Source organism: Rhododendron vialii, chromosome 8a (assembly GCF_030253575.1).
Source record: "Rhododendron vialii isolate Sample 1 chromosome 8a, ASM3025357v1".
NCBI lineage: Eukaryota > Viridiplantae > Streptophyta > Magnoliopsida > Ericales > Ericaceae > Rhododendron > Rhododendron vialii.
The window spans coordinates 33,046,519-33,067,962 of NC_080564.1; the positions used below are offsets into that span (position 1 = coordinate 33,046,519).

The window sequence follows — 21,444 nt, forward strand, 5'->3', positions numbered from 1 at the left end:
CCTAAGTGTAACCTCGGCTGTTGGTCTTACATGTCCCAAATTGATGAAATATGCCCACTCCCTATTGTTTATACTAGAGGCCGGGCACACGCAATGTATGTGCAAGTCAAATTTTGTTAAAATTTTTGAAAAATATATCAAACAATAAACAAGAAGAAATTTTGTCAAAATCTGACTTGCATACGCATCGCATGTGCCCCGACTTCTAGTTTATTATAATTGTAGTAAATACGTTTTTATAAACTGGGGGCAATTGAGTCATTTGATAACTTATCTCTTCATATTCATCTTCCATATCCTCTTCTTAAAAAACTATTCAAACATTGGATTACAAATCTACCCTTCTTATGAGATGGGCCCACCCTTTTTACATATTACTCTTCATTTTATATTTACTTTCAAATCCACCCTCTTTCTATATCTACCCAAAATCAAATCCTCCGTCCAAACGGCTCGTGAATCCAGAAGGTAAAAAAGTAGAAACAGGGTCTGATGGGTACCAAATGGTGTCAGCTCGGCACATCCAGGACGTCCATTGTGATTTTTGATAGCTCGAATTTGAAGAGAGAGTGATGGGGTGAAAGGATGGAGGGTTTCAATTTGGATCATCCAAATTCCGAGCGGGCACCAAATGAGATATACCCACCCGGCACAGAAAAACCAGTCGCTCCAAGTTCAGGTTTCTTGGGAGGAGATCGCTGTAGTATAATAAGGTCAAACGAATCCCAACACAGAAACAGATATGGTGTTGTTGAGATCAGGGAAACGGGGACAGTCTTCGTTCGATAAGGTGGTGCTGAAATCGGAGAAACGGCGACGGTAATGGTCATCGTCCGATTGGGCATCCCTGTCGGAGGGAATCCTGGACTTTAATCCTCAACCGATTAATCCAACTCTCCGACTATTTCCACTTCGCGCCGTATGCAAGCCATGGTTCTCTGCTACTGCCCATCAAAAGGATCGCCGTCGCAGACAACCCTACAACCAGGTATAAAACATTTAATCATTATTATCATTATCTATCTATTCTAATATATAAATGGAGAGCACTCCTTTGATGTCTTCGTTCGGTGTCATGTATTTTTTTTTATAAGTGCCCTCTTAAAAAAAGAAAACTTAGACCAAAAAAACTTTGGATGAAAACTTTCTTTGCCACATTTCTCTGTTATTCTCCTCTTAACTGCTTTGGACGAAAACTTGGTAAGAGGTTTCTCGCTTTCCTTTCCTTTTGATAAGCGAATGCACAGAGGTTTCTTCACTTTACCTTACTCTTCGATACCCTCTCCTACTCTTTCCGTCCCTAAATAAGTGTTCGGCGTGTAAACCTAGGCCTTTAAAAAAATACATTTGTTTCTTTAAAAGAGTCAATTTTTTTTTCATAAACTAATAGAGAGCAATGAGTTCTATTAAATTGTGAAAAAAAAGTAGATTTTTTAACGAAAAACATGCATTTTTTGTAAGGCCTAGATTTGCGCGCCAGACACTTATTTAGGACGGAGGGAGTACTTTTCTAACTCTCACCATTTTTAAAATGGCGCGGGACTAAGGTGGATAGGGCCGGCAATTCAAAAGGGCTACTCCTACTTTTCTAACTCTCACCATTTTTTTAAATGGCGTGTAACTAAAAGCAAGTATATCAGATTAGGTAAAATTTGAGCCAAAATTGTTAGTGAAAAGTGCATATTTTTTCTTTTAACTATTCACATCTCTTTCAATACTACACCAATACTATTTATTTTACCTATTCTCTATTAAAATAATACTTTCTTTTTCTTTTTACTATTCTTCTTTTTGTTAGAGGCGAGAAAGAGAGGTTAGAGCATATCCAGCCTTCACCAATATTTTTCCTCAAATTTGAATCAATTTTTGGGTAAAAATCCATTTTGGGTAGACACATCTCTAACCATCAAACTCAAATTTTACACATCTCCCTCTTTCTCTCTCTCTCTCTCTCTAACTAGCCGTTGGAGAAATGGGTCAAGGCAAAAGTTGTCTCAGATTTGCGCAAAAAAATGGGTAAAACCCAAAATGGGGAAGGGCTTGGGTCAAAGATTGAAGAGAGATTTTTGTGGTTTTTACCCCATTTTTAAATTTGAGTATTAAAATGGGTCAAGGCTGGAGATGCTCTAAAAGAGAGAAAATAATATTAAATGTATAAATAGTGAATAGTTCTGAGGTAAATTTACCTAAGCACTATTGCAAATTTTATTTTACCTAACCGTAAAAGGAGTTATTGCTAACTTGGTGCAATACTTATTTTAGGTTTTTGCTTAGGTAAAATACCTAAGAAGCTATTTTCCCTAATCTAGTGTACATGCTATAAGGTGTACAGAGTCTGCCATTTATAAAGGGGCTATCTTCCACGAGCAGCCTAAAGATATTTTACTATTTAATCTTTAGCCTTTAGTATTTCTACCTTTTTTTTCTATTTTACAGAGAAATTCTTTAGTGCCGAGCGGGCACGGGACAGCTGGTGCTGAACACGTATCTCGGCCATCCAAACGTATTTTGGACGGCCCAAATGTGTTTGGGTAATTTTTAAGTGTAAAATTATCAAAACACCCCCCCAAGCCCAAACAAATTTGGGCTGTCCAAAACATGTTTGGATGGCCGAGATGCGTGTTCGGCACTAGCTGTCCGTGCCCGCTCGGCACCGAAGAATTTCTCATTTTACGTGACCAAGGGTATGGATGGGCCATGTTTGGAAAGGGATAGAAAGTGACATAATCAATTATTTTTTTAAATGGATCCTTTCCAGATTGGAGAAAATAGTACCTGAATAGGTTGGTTTTGTAAATTTTTAACCCATTATGCTCTATTGTGTAGTTTACATGTCTTGAAGTAATTTTAGCCACAGTCAATTGTATGTGGCGTTGTCAAGAGGCACTTCGCAGAAAACCACAAAAATTTTGGTGAAGAATGGCAATATTCGAAGTCATGAAGGCGTATGTGCCAAAAATGTTGTGTATAAGGATGTCATATTGCCGTCGGATTAAAAATATTTGTAGTTGTAATTTGTAGTAAATTAAATGTTAAGAACATATTTTGTATTTGATTTTACCAATCTTCGAGGCCGAACTTTGTAACGACCCGGATTTTTGACCCAATTTTTTTTTAATACAAATTTATATTGTTAAATTTCTAATTCAATAATTAATTAGATTGAATAATTAAAATATATTATTATGTGTATAATTGATATTATTTACACTATTGTATAAGATATGTATTTAAACTTTAGATATACGAATCAGTGATTCATATTTATCTTTTATCTTTCCTATCTAAACCCTAAGTAGAACTCTATTCAAACTAACTCTTCACTTCTCTATCTCTCATCCTATACATAAAAGCGTCCAGATACATTCTCACCATGTACATACATGCGTCCACATACATTTGAATTGAAAACCCCCCAAATGTGGCACTTGTCCCCCATCTTTTTATCATTATCAGTATCACTCTCCTTCCTCATTCCACCACTTCTACACTTATCCTCTCACCTTCTCACTACCTTATTCTCTCTCATTATACATACCCACATAAATTCGAAAATTTAACACCAGTATATTATTTTACTCCCAATTCTATTGTTGAGTCTAGAGAGAGAGAGAGAGAGTTGTGGCCATAGATGTGTGCACACCGTGAGTTTCATGAGCACACCGCTGCTGCGGGCCCTATCAGAGTGCCGCCGTACGCTGCCCCGGGATTTCAAAACCACCACGGCGATCTATGGATACCGTACAACACTTATCCGAACTTAAAATCGCGTTTGAGGTAGTTTTCCGAAAACTCAAAACCTTTATCTGCATTTTAATGTAGTTACTTAGATTTAAAGTTTATTGAAGATGATGATTTGCTGTTAAATTGTTAATTTATTTTTAGTCCTGTTTATATTAAAATTTAGTCCGGTTGTGCTGAAATGATTAGTGTTATACCCTGTGAAAATTTATGATCGTTTAACAAGTGTTTGATTGTGAAATTATTATTGATGTTGCACTGTTAATTTGTATTTGAGTGGATGTTTACATGTTTAATAAATTATTGGAGTAGATAAATATTTATGAAATATTAACAAGAATATTTTACTAGTAAAAATTTATGTAGATTGTAAACAAGAAATATTTTAGATTATATATTAGTTAATCTTTAACTCTAATAAATATTGACTAGAATAGCCTCGTATAATTTTGTTCTTATGAAAATCTCATATTAATATGTAATATAGTTAGTAAATACTAAATTTAGCAATAAGTATTTTCCAATAAAAATAATTAGTTTGTAAAATCTATGAATAATATGAAAGTTAAAGAAAATGTTTAAATAGTAGAAATGTTTTATAAAATTTCTAAATGAGAGAAATAGACTTAATTTTAAGTATAGTAATTAATTGTTTGACTGAATATTATTTTGTTACTCGCATGATAAATTCTATGACATGATTAATTTTATCGCATGGTTATATGTTGTTAGTACTTTTAGTTGAAATGTTGAACCGTGTGATATTTTGTTGTGGCTGTAGATTGGACAAATAGGTTCCCTGGGTGGTTACGAGTAGTGACTCATGTAGACGATATTAAGTAAATGAAAATTGATAAAGTGTTGGAAGTGTGATTGTGTGGATTGTGATTTGAGCCATGGTGATGGCAAGGGTAACCTATGGGGCCCTGTGTTGAAATGGGTTACCTGAGGGGCCCGGTGTTGTGACGCTAACGTATGATACGTCATGGAAAGTTTCTCTTCGAGGAAGAGAATGGGTCCCATGAGACGGTTATAGTTAGTGAGACGTTAATGTATGATACGTCATGGAAAGTTTCTCTTGGAGAAAGAGAATGGGTCCCATGAGACGGTTATAGTTAGCGTGGGGTAGTGGATGTCCGACCCTAATGTACGATACGTCATGGGATGACTCGATCCTCCTGTTATGGTCTTAAGTGAGAACATACTCGGTACATAACTTAGATGCGCTCACCTAGGACCCTGGTGCAGGATAAGCAAGAGGAATGGTGGACCCATGAGACGATTGTAGTTAGTGGATGTGGGAGGAAAGGATCTCGTGGAGATGATCCTTAGATTTCATGTAAGATGATGGATAGTAAAGAAAAAGACGATGTGTTATTATTTTGTACCTTCGGTGTATTATGAATTATTATATTGTTGATCTGCATATTGTGGTATTGGGTTTTAGGATTTTTACTTAGTGAATTATCACTCAGGATACGTTTGTATCCTGGCAAATCGTTTGCTTCGGCGTTCAATTTGCCAGAGTGTGCAGGATTCCACAGTGGAGCAGTTGATACAGGTGGGACCCCTGAAACGGAGTCTGGGCCAACATTGCTTGGAATTTCGTGTCAAAACTAGAGTCGCTCTGGAGTTGCTTTTGTTACATAGATTTTTGTATTATTTTGAAATTGTAATTTTTGTATAAGGGTAAATAGGGGCCTAATAGTTTGTAAAATTCAGTGTATTTTAGGGTTAATGCTTCCAAAATCCCTTGAGAAATCGGGGCGTTACAAACTTTGTTAAAGTTGTTGTCGTCGTCGTTCATACTTTAATTGCTCATTGGTGAACGGATAGTTTCTTATACAAAAAATAATCATTTTATGTTGCTCATCTTTTTTTGTTATTATGTAGCAATGTCTCATAGAAAAATAGTATTTCAACTTTGGGAAATTTGTCAACATGAGAGTGCTATGACTGATGAAGCGACAGATGTACAACATGTAATAAATAAATTTATTTATTCGAAATTGTGTGGATTATTATCGCATTAGAAGAAAATTGTTTAGGAAATTTTGTAAGCAACACTATATTCTTTATCGAATGATAGGTTTTGACTTCACAACAGATAGTAAAGATAGACATCTATTGTTTAAAATGGATGTTCTCCGTGAGAGCTAATTAACACAATTGATTTACGAAATCTTATAGAATAGTACTTAGGTATTAGATCGTGGCAAAATCGGTGGCGGTAGCGATGTTAGCAAAACAGTGGCTATTAGCATGGTAAAATATTCTGATAAAAAAAAAAAAAGCATGGTAAAATATAGATATGCATATACATGTTAATTGTTACTACAATATATAACAATTCGATTGATTTTTTGATAATTTAATTGTTATTTATCTATCACAATAGGTTAATAACAAAGGCCGAATTTTTACAACATTTTTATAAAAATACTTTTCATTTATTATTTGATCAAATTTTCACAAATGTCAGTGAAAATCCGACTGCGGCCTCTAGTTATTAGTATTATTTTGCTTGAGGCGATTGCTCCGAGTGGATGGATACGTTGCTACCGCTGCCCAACTGTCACCCTTTCTCTTCCATATACTGTCCCCGAGTTATGCCCACCCTCGTCAACCTTTGAAAGCGACCGCACTGGTCAAGCAAACTCTGCACAAACTGTCAAGGTCCCAATTTGCCAAACAAAGCCCGAACCTTCCATGGCCAAACCCACAAGCAAATTCCAAATCGTGCGAAAAACTTTCGACCAATCTGACCTATTCAATTTCCGAAGTGTGAAAGTCTATTGGTTTTCTTCCGTAAATTTCGAAGTCAGCAAATCTCATCTCTTGTCTCCCCTTTTCTACACGGCTTCTCCTCCATTTCTATTCACTCTTTGGATGAACGTTCGGGTTTCGTTCTGTTTCTAGTTTTCGTGTTCATTTTGTTTGTTCAATTCACGTGTTGGGTTTTGTTTCTTCCATTTTGCTTTTGATTTTGTTCACACTAAAACTTCTGATTTTCACATCACCACTTATTAGTTTTCCATTTGGGTCTCTCTTGTTCCCCCCGTTTGGTTCTCTGTTTCCTTCCATACTTTCTCTCCTTGATTCCCTTGTTTTCCACCTGGGTTTTCGCTTCCAATTTCACCTCTCTCTCTCTCTCTCTCTCTCTCTCTCTCTACATATATGTATTCAAATCGCTGACACCGTTGATGTGATCGAGCCTTTTGAAAAGAATTAGTATATTTGAAGAAAGAAGAACCACATAGATTAAAGAATGAAGTGTTTCTTTCCTTTTAGGGATAAATTCAAGTGCCGGAAAGGGAGATCCTCGCCTGAGTTACAAACCCAGAACAGAAATTCAGAAAATTCAGCCGCGAATCGTGTGATAAAATCATCAGGTTCAGGTTCAGTGTCATCGCCGCGGAGCATACCGCAATTGTACAAAGAAAAGGAGCACAACTTGAGGGTGTTTACTTTTGCAGAGCTCAGAACTGCAACTAATAACTTCAATAAGTTACTGAAGATTGGAGAAGGTGGGTTTGGGAGTGTGTACAAGGGTTCAATTAGGCCTCCAAATGGGGAGGCTGATCCTACTGTTGTTGCCATTAAAAAACTCAACAAAAATGGCTTGCAGGTATTGCTTTTCTTATTTTCTTCAAATTCCTAGTACGAAATTCATTTATTATGCATTTCCTTCTGCCTATTTTAGTGTATAATTGGAAAAATTATCATATTTTACTTCCTGCGCTCATCTTGTTTAATCTTGAATTATTTGAGAACTTTCTTAATACTACCCCATTACTAAAAAGATTGTCCCCTTGTCAAACTATCAAATACGATTGCCTTTGCAAATCCAAAGGCACCAGTTTACCCACGTTTGGCTCAAGGCAAGATCTGGAATGTAGTATACTTTTGCTGTTAGTTCAGCTCCTGAAGCTTCTCTATATGCGCACAGGGAAAGCAAGGGAGACTATGTGTCGGATAGTTGAGTAGTTATTTTATCCTAATTCCCCTTTTTCCTATGCGTGCGTGCTATTATTGCATAGATCAACAAATCATAAATACTGCATTTTATGTTTTAACTTTTCATACTTTTTTTCCACAAATTATTAGGTATTAGAAGTTCTTTTTATTTATAAATTGTTTTTCTGAATTTGTTTAACGAAAATGAATTCTTTTTGAAGTTCTCGTTTTGTGGGGTAAATTGTTTTTTGACGGAGGGAGGAAGCATTTGAAAGGATGAAGCAATTTCGGAGGAAAAGGCAAAGCTACAGACAAAGATACTTGATAATGAAGTGGGAAAGCTAAATATGTCATTTGATTCTCCTATCATTTCTTTTCCCTCTGTACACCCCCCTCCACCAATCCATGATATACATTCAAGCCTTAACTTAGAGCTGGCAAAAGAAGTTGATCTCTTGAAGCATGTTTAAGGGTGTATAATTGATGTCATCTCCATGCCTTTGATTGCTCTATGTGGTATATACTATATAGTTTTGGGATCTGACATTCTGATTGGCTACATGATTTTATTAGTAAAAGATTAGGAGTAGTGTTTAGATGCATATTAAGTAATGGAATGTGGTCCTTGAGTTGCAATGAAGAAATAATATCTTAGAGCAAAGTTAAGCACCTATCATTTGAAAATTATTGGAGATGAATCAGGAACTTAAACTATTGTAGCTTCACAGATGTGCCTTCATAATGTGTATAATAATAATTATTATTTATCAGAGGCAGAATATAGAACATGCCTCCCCCACACTTGTTTCTGGTGTCCACGCATGTGTATTATGGTAGGAGGGCTTTGCTTGTCTTCCAGGTGACATTACTTTCGTTTTCATTATTGTCATCTCATACATAATCTGGTTTGCATGTTGTTCAATGAATAACCTAATTGTTTTCTTCGTGTTCTGTGATGACTATATAAATGACTAACCTGGGGACTAGAAGATTAGAAGCGGTTTTTTGTTAGTGTAGGAAATATCTTTTGGAGCTGGCATTCTTTGCATGATTTATTTTAAGCTTGGCCAGCATATTAAGTGATGGGGGTTGGTTGTTGACAGCTGATTTTGGCTTGCAATTTATATATAACATCTTAAACCAGGGTTCAGATATGCTTTGCATTCCAAACCATTTTGGAATGCATCAGGAACTTCTAAAATAATGCATAATGAGATTTTAATTTTCAGTACAGTAGTTACAAAGATGTGCCTTACTATGGTGTAAAGATGTTTAATTCTAAAAAAAACCAAGAACGCCCTCCCCCTACTCCTTTCCGGTATCCACCCATATGTGTGACAGTAGGTGGCTGTCTTGTTTTGCATGTGGCATTACTGCCATTTTCAAAGTCAGTCATATCATACATAATCTCGTTTATATATTTTTTTTGGGTAGATGTCTGGCTTTTTTTTTTGGTAAAGAAAGATTTTATTATCAAAAGAGACGAATACAAGTGAAACAAAAGGGCATACCCCTGAAACCAAAAGGGACTACACAGAGATTCAACACAAAAGAAACAAGACAAATAGCCCTATACATCATATCTACAAGATTTTTACCGAGATATTCCAAGCTTCACACAAAACCTTGTTGCCATGGCTAACCCCAACTTTCTTCCAAGGATAGACCCTGTCCCTCACATCGTTTATAATCCGATCATAAACTACCTCTGAGAATGGCTGCTTGTTGCAAAAAATACACTCATTTCTAGCCCTCCAAATGTGGTATACTGACCCTGCCATAGCCAACTTATAGAGAGAAGAAAGAAAACCTGACTTCTTGAGGTGATGAATAGCCCAATCAATCTCCTGAGACCAGCCAGCAGGACATCTACAAATACCAAACTTCTGCAAAATTTTGGCCCAAACCAAAGCTGAAAAAGGACAATCAAAGAATAGGTGACTATGAGATTCAGTCCCGCCACGGCACAAAACGCAAATGGGATCCACCACTAAACCCCAAGAAAGAATTCTATCCTTGGTAGAGAGTCTACCCCAACAAACAAGCCACATTATAAAGGCCCATCTAGGAATCCTTTGTTTAAACCAAACAATATCAGCCCACAGAACCTTAGGGAGAGGGGTTCTAAAAGCCTGCAACGCAGAGTTAACAGAGAACATACCATGACGGGCAGGGATCCAGATGACAGAATCAGCAACCAAAGGGTTAGGCTTCAAAGTGAGGGGAGTGCTCCTCATTATCTGCATGATGGCTCTGTTACGCTGCCTTGGCCATTGCCACTCACCTTCATGAATAATAGAAGAAACTTTTGCCAAAAGAGAGCTTTCGACATTCTTAACTATACTGTCACCAAACATCTTGTATAGGGGACCAACATTATGCCAATGATCTAGCCAGAGGAAAGTACTATCCCCATCTCCAATCACATGCTTTATCAAAGGTTGCACCTTGTCTCTAAGCTTGAATAATTTCCTAATAGTCCACGAAGAATTATGAGGTAATTGCATCATCCAAAGACATTTCCCTTTGATAATATAAGAGTGAATCCACCTGACCCACAAGGAATCTGCCTTCTTACTTAGAGCCCACAAGTGACGTGTCATAGTTGCTTTATTCCAGAGTCTTAGAGGTTTGAAGCCCAACCCCCCTTCCTCTTTCGGAGAGCACACCCAATCCCACTTAATTTTTGCCCCAATCTGCTTCATCTGAACCCCAGACCACAGAAAAGCCCTAAGCATATCTTCAACTTCCTTTAAAATTTTTTGGGGAAGAATAAAGATAGAACACCAATAGACTTGCATGCTCCACAACACTGACTCAATCAACTGAGATCTTCCCCCAAAAGACAAAAGTTTCGTTGACCAACTCCTAATTCTTTGCAAGATCTTCTCCTTGAGCTGCACACAATCATTGTAGGATAGCCTGGATGTAATCAAAGGAACTCCTAAATAACGAACTGGAAGAGTACCCTGCGGAATAGGAAGAATAGACTCTAATTCCCTCGTAAGGTCACTGCCTACTCCAAAATAAATGATTGCACTTTTCTGAAGATTCGGTTGGAGCCCAGAAAAATAATAGAAATCCTCCAAAGCCGACTTGACAATAGAAAAAGAATGCTTGTCAGCCCCACACAAAACAAACAAATCATCCGCAAAAGCAAGGTGGTGGATTTCATTTTGGGTGGAAAGTGAAGTTGCTCCCTAAGATCTTGGCTTGCAAAATAGAATAGAAACCTGGTAGATGTCTGGCTTATGTGTTGCTTAGTCATTAATCTTGGTTGTTTTCGTCTTGCTCTATGATGATTCTGAAAGATATGCTCATATGTTTTCTGTTTCATGATTGAATTTAAATATAGGGATTAGGGATGAAGGGCAATAAAGAAAATGGATCAAAATTTTCTACTTACAAATCAAAATGGACAAGGATTATAGGACATCTCTAAAGGAAATAATGGATCAAAATTTTGGGATGGAGGGAGTATTTGGTTCTACTGCTCCGTTATCAGGTGATCCAGATTCCCTGTTTAAAGAAAACTTGTGTACCAATTATAGGGTTTACATAGCAAAAGAAACTAATTAGTTTCCTTGTTCGATGCAGACTCATTGGCTGCATAAACTCTCAATTGCACTGCAATTTAGTTTCGAGACTTTTTGCAAGGTTTGAAATCTCGTAGATACCTCACTTCACGTCACAACCGCAAAATGATGTCAAGGGAAGAAGCCACACAATGCCAATTCCCCTCTAACAAGTATGGGTTCTTGCCAACACATCAAGGGAAGAATTTGAGTACCAACTGATTGCACTTAAAACAAATTCTGCGCCCATTTCACGTCCCTCTGCACTACAAGCATTAATTTTTTTTTTTTTTTGAATGAATAGCACAGGCATTGTTTGATAGAGAGTTATTTTTACCTTTGGATAACTGTTTCTTATACTTCTTTTTCTGCTATAGGGTCATAAACAATGGCTTACTGAAGTTCAATTCCTTGGTGTTGTCGATCACCCTAACCTCGTGAAACTATTGGGGTACTGTTCTATAGATGGGGAACGGGGGATACAACGTTTATTAGTTTATGAATACATGCCCAATAAGAGCTTAGAAGAGCATCTTTTCAACAAGGCTTCGGCAACTCTGCCTTGGAAAACAAGATTAGAAATTATCCTAGGTGCAGCTCAAGGATTGGCCTATCTGCATGAGGGATTGGAAATCCAGGTTCAATTTATTTTAATCAACAGACATATTGATCACATATTACAGCTTTTGCGAGTGTTTTAAATCAAATGATCTAAGGTCTTTTAATCATGCTAACTAGCTAGTATATTGGGGAATTGAAAGCATGTTCATACCCTCTAATCCAGTTTAAAGAATTGTGTTGCCCATATCATAGTTGTCAGAATCGTATGATTCGATACAATTCGGTAGGTAGTCTATACGAATAGGTTGCCTGAATCGGTGAATCCTTCGATTCACTTAAAATTTTTGAAATTCATTTTTTACTCTTGTTTTGCTTCTTTTGTTGTTTGAAAATGGTTCAAACTATTTTTTAAGGTCTTTTGTATTGTTATATGTCATTTTTGTCTTTGTTATATGGATAGATAATAAGAATGAATCGAAAATGAGGAAGATAAATGGAATATAACAACCCTATAGACAACTCTTTTGTACAAAAAGAACCATAAGTAGGATTTACTAATCATCTTTTTTGTACAAAAAGAACCATAAGTAGGATTTACAAACCACAAACAGCTTACCTAATACTCCACGTTATTATCTAATCATCATTTAGAAAAAGGCTTTTATTGATTTAGGCCTAAATGTTTCATTTGTAGTATATATTGTTGTTACCCTAATCAATAAGCATAGGTTTCTATGCATTATAGAAGCTAGTCATGACTGAATCGGAGCGATTCGATACACGATTCCAAAAATGACCATTTTCGATTCATGATTTGACAACTATGACCCATATTACCTTCAAGTTTTATAATTTGTTTTTTTGATAGCAATATTGTAACTTTTAAATAGTTGAACTTTTTTTTTTTTGGTTTTTCTGTAAAGGTGATATATCGAGACTTCAAATCTTCTAATGTGCTTTTGGATGAAAACTTCAAGCCAAAGCTTTCTGACTTTGGACTTGCCAGGGAAGGCCCAATTGGTGACCGTACTCATGTATCCACAGCGGTAAGTTGATAGTGTACAAGGGAGACTGTAGAATAAATATTGTAGATTACGTAAAATGTCCATTTTGCTCCTCGGGTTTTGAAGGTATAGGGGGGCCACTGTTTTAGTGGTATTGTGAGAGCCAAAGGTTAGGCTTGTCTTCAATCCTCCCATGTCCATACCCTCAATGGTTGGGGACTAGATGGGTTTTGTTGTTGTACGTAACTGGTGAACTCTTTGACTCCGTTAACTTAAAATATAGGCATCCTATTTGTGACGCGCGATAGCCGATATCAAGGGCGGCTGCACCTATGTTTGAGCTTTTGAGAGGATTCAAGCGAACCCCCTAGACTCAAAAAATGTCCTAAAATTTCGTATTTTTTACATATAATTTGAATTTTCTTTCATTCTTTTTCATATTGCCAGCACTAAATTGTTCATGAGTAGTCAAAGACTCAAAGTAAAAAAAACTTCACTTAAATTTGTGAGTATGTTGATAATATAACTTAACAAAATGAAATAAATTAAGCACAATTTATTTTCAATCATAATAAAAAAATTCATTTTATATAGAGCTTTGTATACAAAAAATTTCTTTATGTTTTTGTCACAGTTTAACTAAAACTCTCAACTGTTGCTGACCGATATGCTTATGAACTAGCTAATATTTTAGGGAAACTGTTGTCAAAGATAGGAGAAAGAGTATAGGGTGTTAATCAACCCTAACACAATGAGTTACTCCCTCCGTTCCAATTTGAGAGTCCCTGCTTTGGGATTCCAAATTTTTAAGGAAGTATAATTATTACTTGCACAGATTTTGAACTTTCCAATTTTGCCCCTTATTTTTTGAATAGCTTTTGAAATGGAAATTGTTTGTTTCTTAGGTGGCAAAGTGGGTAAAAGTCAGTTCAAGTATTCAAAATTGAATAAGTACAACTCCCTCTCTGTCTCTCACACACACACACATTAACTTTTTGTCTTTTTTGAATAAGGGTAAAAAGGGAAAGTTGGACTCATTTTTGTGTTAACTTGTCAAATTGGGCCTTCATTTTGGAACACCCAAAAAAGGAAAGGTGGACTGTTATTTTGGAACGAAGGGAGTATTATTAATATAAGAGAGAGCTCAATACAAGTCTAATTTAACCGATGTAGGACAAGACCCAATAGTCTTGCACTCCCCTCAAACTGGAGAATAGATATTACAAAGTACCAGTTTGTTACGTAACAACTCCAACTGGATCTTGAACGACTTAGTGAACATGTCAACCAAATGAGCACCCGTAGTCACGAATGGGGTAGCCATCACGCCACCAGTTAACTTCTCAATGACAATCAACCTCAATATGCTTAGTCCCCTCATGAAATACTGGATTAGATGCAACATGAATAGCTACTTGGTTATCACAGTACAAAGGCATAGGCTTGTACACTGAATCTATCTCCTCGAGAAACAACCGCAACCATACAAACTCACATGTTGTGTGTGCCATTACTCTATATTCTGCTTTTGCACTAAACCGGGCAACCAATGTCTATTTCTTACTCTTCCAATTGACAAGATTTCCACCGAGGAAGATATAATATTTGGATCTCCTATCATATGGTCCCAATCAGAATCAGTGAACGCCTCAACACGTAAATGTCCACTTGCTTAATAAAACAAACCATGTCCTCGATGTGACTTACGATACTTCACAATTCTAATTACTACCTCCCAATGTGGACGAGGAGGAGTAGACATAAATTGACTCACCATACTTACTGCAAAAGAGATCCGGACGTGTAATAATAAGGTAATTTAGCTTATCAACCAGACAGCAATACTGATCAGGATTGGAGAGCAGCTCCCCCTGGTCAACACAAAATTTGACTTTGAGATCCATAGGAGTCTTAACAGGCCTAGTTTGTAACAAACCAACATCCTCAAGAATATCCAGGACATACTTCCTCTGGGATAAACTAATACCTTCTTTGGATCGTGCCACCTCAATACCTAAAAAGTATCGTAGTTTTTTCAAATCCTTGGTATGAAACTGCTGATGTAAAAAGGTTTTTAGCTCATCAATGCCCCGCTGATCATCACTGGTAATAATAATGTCATCCACATAGACAATCAATAATACTTTTCCTCGGTCCGATGTGAGAAAATAGAATGATCAAACTGACTGTGATGCATACCACATCTCAAAACTACATCACTAAACTTGTCAAACCATGCTCTAGGAGACTGCTTAAGCTCATATAGGGCTTTACGAAGACGACATATCTAATTATGCTCTCCCTGAGCAACAAACCCTAATGGTTGCTCCATGTAGACTTCTTCCTGGAGATCTCCATGAAGAAAAGCATTTTTGACATCTAGCTAAAACAATGGCCAACCAAGATTCGCTGCAAGAGAAATAAGTATCCGAATAGAATCAAATTTGGCAACAGGAGAAAACGTCTCCGAATAATCAACACAATAGAAGTCTGGGTGTAGCCTTTGGCAACCAAGTGAGCTTTATAGCATTCAATAGGAAGATACTTGATAGTGAATACCCAACGATAGCCAACAGTGGGTTTACTGGCAAGAAGAGCAACCAACTCCCATGTGCCATTGAGAAAGAGAAGATATCTTATCCTCCATATGTTTTCACCACTCAGAAACAGATAAGATCTCCTAAACAGTGTTAGAAACGAAAACGGACGAAACAAAAGTACTAAAAGCACGTAGGGATGGAAACAAGTGCAAGACCAAATACCTTTGCTAAGAACTATAGGAACTTCGTCTTAATCCCGCAATGGAGGGGAAGATGGAACGGTGGGCTAAGATGGCACTGGCGGAACTTTTGGACGACGAGCATACACTTGCGAAGGTTTTACTGGTAGGGCAGACCCAGAACCAGAACCAGAACCAGAGCCAGAACCAGAAGGTACGACTATAGGGAAAACAAACTCAGCCATAGGTAGATCATATGTAGTGACAGGACCTGAAAAGAACGACTGCCTCATTAAACGTGACATTAGCACACACAAAATGACGTCGTAAAGATGGTGAGTAACATTTATACTCTTTCTGAGAGCACGAATAACCAAGAAAGACATAGCGAATGCAATGAGGTTCCAGTTTACCCTGGTTAGGATCGAGGACATGAACATAACACGTGCACCGAAACACCCGAGGTAGTAATGAGTGGAGAGGCCGACCAGGAAACAAGACCTTTTGGGGTATCCAAGAACAACAGATGGCATTTGATTAGTCAAATAACAAACGGTAAGGACAACATCACTCCAGTAAGACTTAGGGACCTGCATTTAAAATAACATGGCATGCATAACTTCTGATAAATGTTGAATCTTGTGTTCAACCCCATTTTGTAGTGGGGTTCGAGCGCAAGACGACTAGTGAATAACTGAATATTACCATGACCATCAAAAAACTGAGATAGAGTAGTATGAAAATATTCACGTGTATTATCGGAACGAAATATACAAATGCAAGTATTAAATTGAATCTTTATTTTCATGTAAAATGACTTAAAAACAAATTTCAACTTAGATCTTTCTTTCATAAGATAAAGGTATGTAACACAATAGAAATCATCAACAAAAATAATATAATACTGAAAACCAAAAACATTGGGAACATGCATGGGCCCCCAAATATCTGAATGCACTAACTAAGAAGGACTTGACACACGACGCTCAACTCAGGATTAAAGGTCACTCGATGATTTTACTAAACTCACAGACATCACAAGTCAAATCATTAAGCCGACTACATGAAGGAACTAGACGCTTTAGATTCTAAAGAGATGGATGACCAAGCCAACAATGTTGTTAATTAGGTGACTCTGATGACTGAAGAGCAATAGACTGTGGCTGAGTATCATGGGTAAGGTAATAATGGCCACCACGTTCAGCGCCACCACTGATCTTTCTCCTCGTTTGGAGATCCTAATAAACACAACCATGAGGAAGAAATGTGATGGAGCAATTTAAGGACTTCGTAAGTTTACTAACAGACATAAGATAAGATTAAAAAGAAAGACATAAGATAAGATTAAAAAGAAAAATAGGAACATGTAACACAGAGTCCAAAGTAAGAGATGATGTGCCAAGAACATAACCTAACCAGTAATCTCGGTAGTGGAACCATCTTCTAAGGTAACACGAGATGGTTTACCAACAGACTAACAACCAGAAAAGATAGTAGATGTACCAGTCATATAATCATATGCACCAAAATCGATAACCCAATGAGTAGAAGTTAGAGTAGATGCAATACAAGCAATGGAGGGACATGTGTGAGCAAGTGTAGCAGTGGAGGAAGGACCTGTAGATGAAGACTGAATTGACACAAGGTGCTGGTACTCCTCTACAAAGATAGTCACCACATTGTCGGCAAACAGGTGAGTAAGCTGCCGAGCATCCTGAGAGATGGCAACCTAATGAGCCTGAGGAAAACCATGAAGATTGTAACAATGCTCCACCGTATGATTTGTTCCCACAATTAGTACACAATCGGGAACCATAGTAACGACCATGGCCACCTTCCCCTGACATGCGACCCCCACGACCACCAAAACTAGAGTCACGACCACCAAAACCATGACCACAGAACCCAGAATCACGACCATGACCTTTAAACCTAGAATCACAGTCGTGACCATTGACACGGCTGAATGAAGAACCAAAACTACCAGAAACAGCGGAATCTAAGGATGAATTATCAGGAGATGGTGTAGGCACTGATACAGAAGACGGACAAAGTCGATTAAAAATCTCACTAAGAGAAGGTAAATCTTGAGATCCAAGAGCTGATTACTACCGGGCTATATGTAGCACGGATACTGACACAGACACAGAATTTTAAAAAAAATAGAGACACGGACACGGCAGGGGACACGAAAAAAATAAATAAATAATACTCCCTCCGTCCGGATTTAATTGTCTCTAGTTCTATTCTAACCGGCTAAAAAATAGGTTATATCTTTGAATCCATAATGAATTTCATATCGAATATGGATCTTGTTTAATAGATCTTGATTAGTTCTATAATACTATGTTTTTGAAATCACGTAAAACATTATAAATTGGAAGATATAATCGATTGGAAAATGACACGAACTCCAAAAAAGGACTATTAAATCCAAACGGAGGGAGTACATGTTTTATACAAGTGGAAATATAGATAGATGAATAATCATGAAGCTTTAATATGTATAAATAAGCATCATATATACATCATTTTCCCCTTTCAACCCACTATTTGAAGTAAGTAACGAAATAGATCTCCAAGCAATAAACATTATCAACCAACAAGACTAGATGACTGCCCAAACAATGCACCCAACAGCGTCCGACATCATCAACAGCAGCAAATCTCAACAACCCAACCAACCTCCAACAACCAACACCCAACATAGGGAAACAACTCGTAGTATAACTTACCACCAGTCTTGTAGTCACAAAGAACAATCAGAACAGAGAACCAAAACCACAAGCATATCATGTACGAGACATAACAGTACGAATGGATCATGAACAGTGCCTGAAATCACCGAAACAAGCAACAGGTCGCCGGAGACTTTGCGGTAGTCGGCGATGGTCGTTGGAGGATACGATCACCGGCTTAGGTTGCCTAAGAGTCGCGATGGTCGGAGAAGTGATTTCACAGTGCCCAACGAGATTAAGGCTAGGGTTTACGTGGTTCAAGGTTGGGCGATCTGGTTTCGTGGGTTAGGGTTGCTGATCGACGGCTATAGGATTCTGATTTAGGGTTTTCGAGGTTAGGGATGTGCGATTTGGGTTATGATGACTGTTAGGGTTATGATTAGGGTTTGTGTGCACAGTTTGGGTTTATTAGGGTTAGATCGAAGGTAGGGGGTATGGGTTTCGTATGAATTGGAATAAAGGTTATGCTCTAATACCATATTGTCAGAGATAGGAGAAAGTGTATAGGGGTTGTTAATCAACCGTAACACAATGAGTTATTATTTATATTAAGAGAGAATGCAATACAAGACTTATTTAACTAATGTGGGACAAGACCGAATACTTTAACAGAAACAAACAAGGGTTTTTTGAATTTTCTCTTTTCCTACTCTCTCTGTCGCTCTCTTGTTTTTACGTTTCAAGATATTTCCTGGCACGACAAGATGAATTCCCACTGTCTTTTTATAGTTGCATTCTATATTCACTAGGTATTAAAAGTTGATTTTGTCTAGCTGTTTTCACCCCTAATAATTTCAACGTTCGTGATTGAGAAGAGGCTACCACTCGCGTGATCTCATGTGCTTTGTATTTTGTTTTAGTCACCGTCTACGAACACTGAATCATCACAGGATGAATTACATTCCGTGAGTGTGGATCCCAACAAGAATGAACGCAGTATTGCAACACTGTTACACTGATTCTGATGTTAATAAGCCACACACAATGAACTAAATTTATGGAGTGTGGGGCCACAAAGTTGTGTAGTATTGGTAATACTGATTCTGCGGTTAATGAACTAAATCGATTGAGTGTATGCACTATGAACGATGAGTGGAGTGTTCCAACAATGGTTCTGGTGTTAGTTTTGTGGCTGTATACTTCTTGTTGTGGTATTAAGTTTCCCCTACTATTTCTATCAGGTGATTGGGACTTATGGATACGCAGCCCCAGAATACGTGGACACTGGGCACCTCACAATCAAGAGTGATATATACAGTTTCGGCGTAGTGGTATATGAGATGCTAACGGGGAGACGGACGTTGGAAAGACACCTGCCTCCAGTTGAGCAAAAGCTTATAGAATGGGTGAAATTGTACCCAGCTGACAGTAATGGGTTTAGAATGATCATTGATCCGAGGCTGAATCAGTACTCTCTCAGTGCAGCTAGGAAAATTGCCACTTTGGCAGATGCGTGTCTCAACAAGAACGCGAAGGATCGACCGACAATGAGTCAAGTGGTGGAGATCTTGAAGCAAGCGATAGAGGAGTCGGAAGGAGGAAGTAGTTCTTATGAGAAAAGGAGTTTTGAGTCATCAACTTCTAACTTGGTTCCCTCAAAGAAGCACTCATTTCAAATGCTACCTCAGCCTAAGGATACTTCAGTAAGGGTTTAGTCATTGCAGTTTTTTATGACCTTAAAAGGCTGTTTGGTCACCTATCTGGGAAAAAAAGGCTGTGTTGGGATCTTGGATTTGTGTATGGATCAGTGAATGGGAGAAGGAAAATATATCAATCTTTTTGGGTATTCGCTCTCTGCTTTTCTTTATTGCAAATCCAACATTCGAAACATCCTAAAGAGGAGAAAGAAAATGTTTTTTTTTGGGGTGCCTGACTCTTCTTGCTCATTATTTTTTCACAGGTATAATTATTTTGAACACCAAAAGCGGCCGTAGACCATATATTTTTTTGGCAAGGGTGAGGTATTGGGCCTTATATTGCTCTCGACTAACGAGCTTTTTTTTTCTTTTTTTTTGTACGTAGAGAAAGTATAGAATTGTACCCGAAAGAGTACAACATAAAAAGACAACGAACCAAGTCTCTGTATCGTTCCCATGTATTGGATGTTCCCGAAGGGACAACGAACCAAATCTAAGTGCATCGAATTGTATGCCCTTAGAGGAGACTGCGTGTGCATATGTTCTAAATCATAGAACTGAAACTTTTTTTTCTTGTAAAGCGATATTAGTCATTCAGACGGGTCAAGCTCTCATCCAAGTCACCCTTACCGTCCAGACCCGGCCAATTGGCCATTTTCCGGCGAACTTCGGTTTCGTTCAATGATTGGATCAGTTCATATTGTAGATCTCGTTGAGATGCACAATCACATAAAAAATCATGTCCATCGGATGTCATTTAGTACACGATCGTAATCAGTTTATTTTGGAAAAGAATACATACCCACACTGGATTGGAACCCCTCTCATTAATTTGTCCAAAATAAATGTGTTCCGAACATGTACTAAACTATATTCGATGGACATAATTTTTCACATGGTTGTGCTTCTCGATGAGATCTACAATATGAACGGATCCGATCATTGAACTAAACCGACGTTTGCCGGAAAATGGCCGACTGGCTGGGACTGAACGGTAAGGGTAATTGAATGGGAGCTTGACCGCATTCAGACATATAACAGCCTTTGGGCAGGGTAAGTTCATATGAATCTTGCAGTAACCTTATTATCCATGGACGGGTGTAAATCCTCTTTTTTGATACATGACCTGATCTTGATTGGTTTTTCGACTTTTCGGTGACTTTTATAAGCTATATATATATGCTATATATATATATATATATATATATATATATATATATATATATAGGTCATGATAGTCTTTGAATTTTCGCATGCAACAATGGAAAGCTATAGGAACAAAATCATCAAAAGTAGACATACTATCAACACATCAAATAAAAAAAAAAATTTAATCTGAGTAGCTAATAAACTCAAGATTATGTGAGCATATGACCTTTAGTTTTAAAATTTATGAGAAAAATTTTTATGTGCAAACAATAAAAAATTACTAATCGCAAGCAAAATAGCGTCAACATACTCCCACTAACCTATAGATATGCACACCAATAAATAGTGTTTTTTTTTAGTTCC

At 37.4% G+C, this 21,444-nt stretch overlaps 1 protein-coding gene across 5 annotated transcripts; it reads left to right on the forward strand.

The window, feature by feature from the left end:
* The first annotated feature begins 6,285 nt into the window (after nucleotides 1-6,285).
* On the forward strand, nucleotides 6,286-20,512 carry LOC131335505 (probable serine/threonine-protein kinase PBL19). 5 transcript variants are annotated; one of them, XM_058370889.1, is made up of 6 exons: nucleotides 6,382-7,369; nucleotides 11,296-11,355; nucleotides 11,651-11,911; nucleotides 12,758-12,880; nucleotides 19,477-19,944; nucleotides 20,196-20,512. In XM_058370889.1, exons 1-6 carry the CDS (start codon nucleotides 7,010-7,012, stop codon nucleotides 20,199-20,201), a joined length of 1,278 nt encoding a protein of 425 aa, XP_058226872.1. In that variant the 5' UTR covers nucleotides 6,382-7,009; the 3' UTR covers nucleotides 20,202-20,512. The 5 variants fall into 5 exon arrangements, with proteins under 5 accessions (XP_058226874.1, XP_058226876.1, XP_058226877.1 ...); XM_058370890.1 differs by lacking the exon at nucleotides 11,296-11,355 and having other exon boundaries at nucleotides 6,386-7,369; XM_058370891.1 differs by lacking the exons at nucleotides 11,296-11,355; nucleotides 20,196-20,512 and having other exon boundaries at nucleotides 6,286-7,369; nucleotides 19,477-20,081.
* Nucleotides 20,513-21,444: the final 932 nt, after the last annotated feature.

Coding starts and splice junctions, on each gene's coding strand:
- LOC131335505 (XM_058370889.1), top strand. CDS start 7,010: ATGAAGTGTTTCTTTCCTTTTAGGGATAAATTCAAGTGCCGGAAAGGG. Junction 11,912..12,757: donor ATGAGGGATTGGAAATCCAG/GTTCAATTTATT, acceptor TTTTCTGTAAAG/GTGATATATCGAGACTTCAA. Junction 12,881..19,476: donor GTACTCATGTATCCACAGCG/GTAAGTTGATAG, acceptor TATTTCTATCAG/GTGATTGGGACTTATGGATA.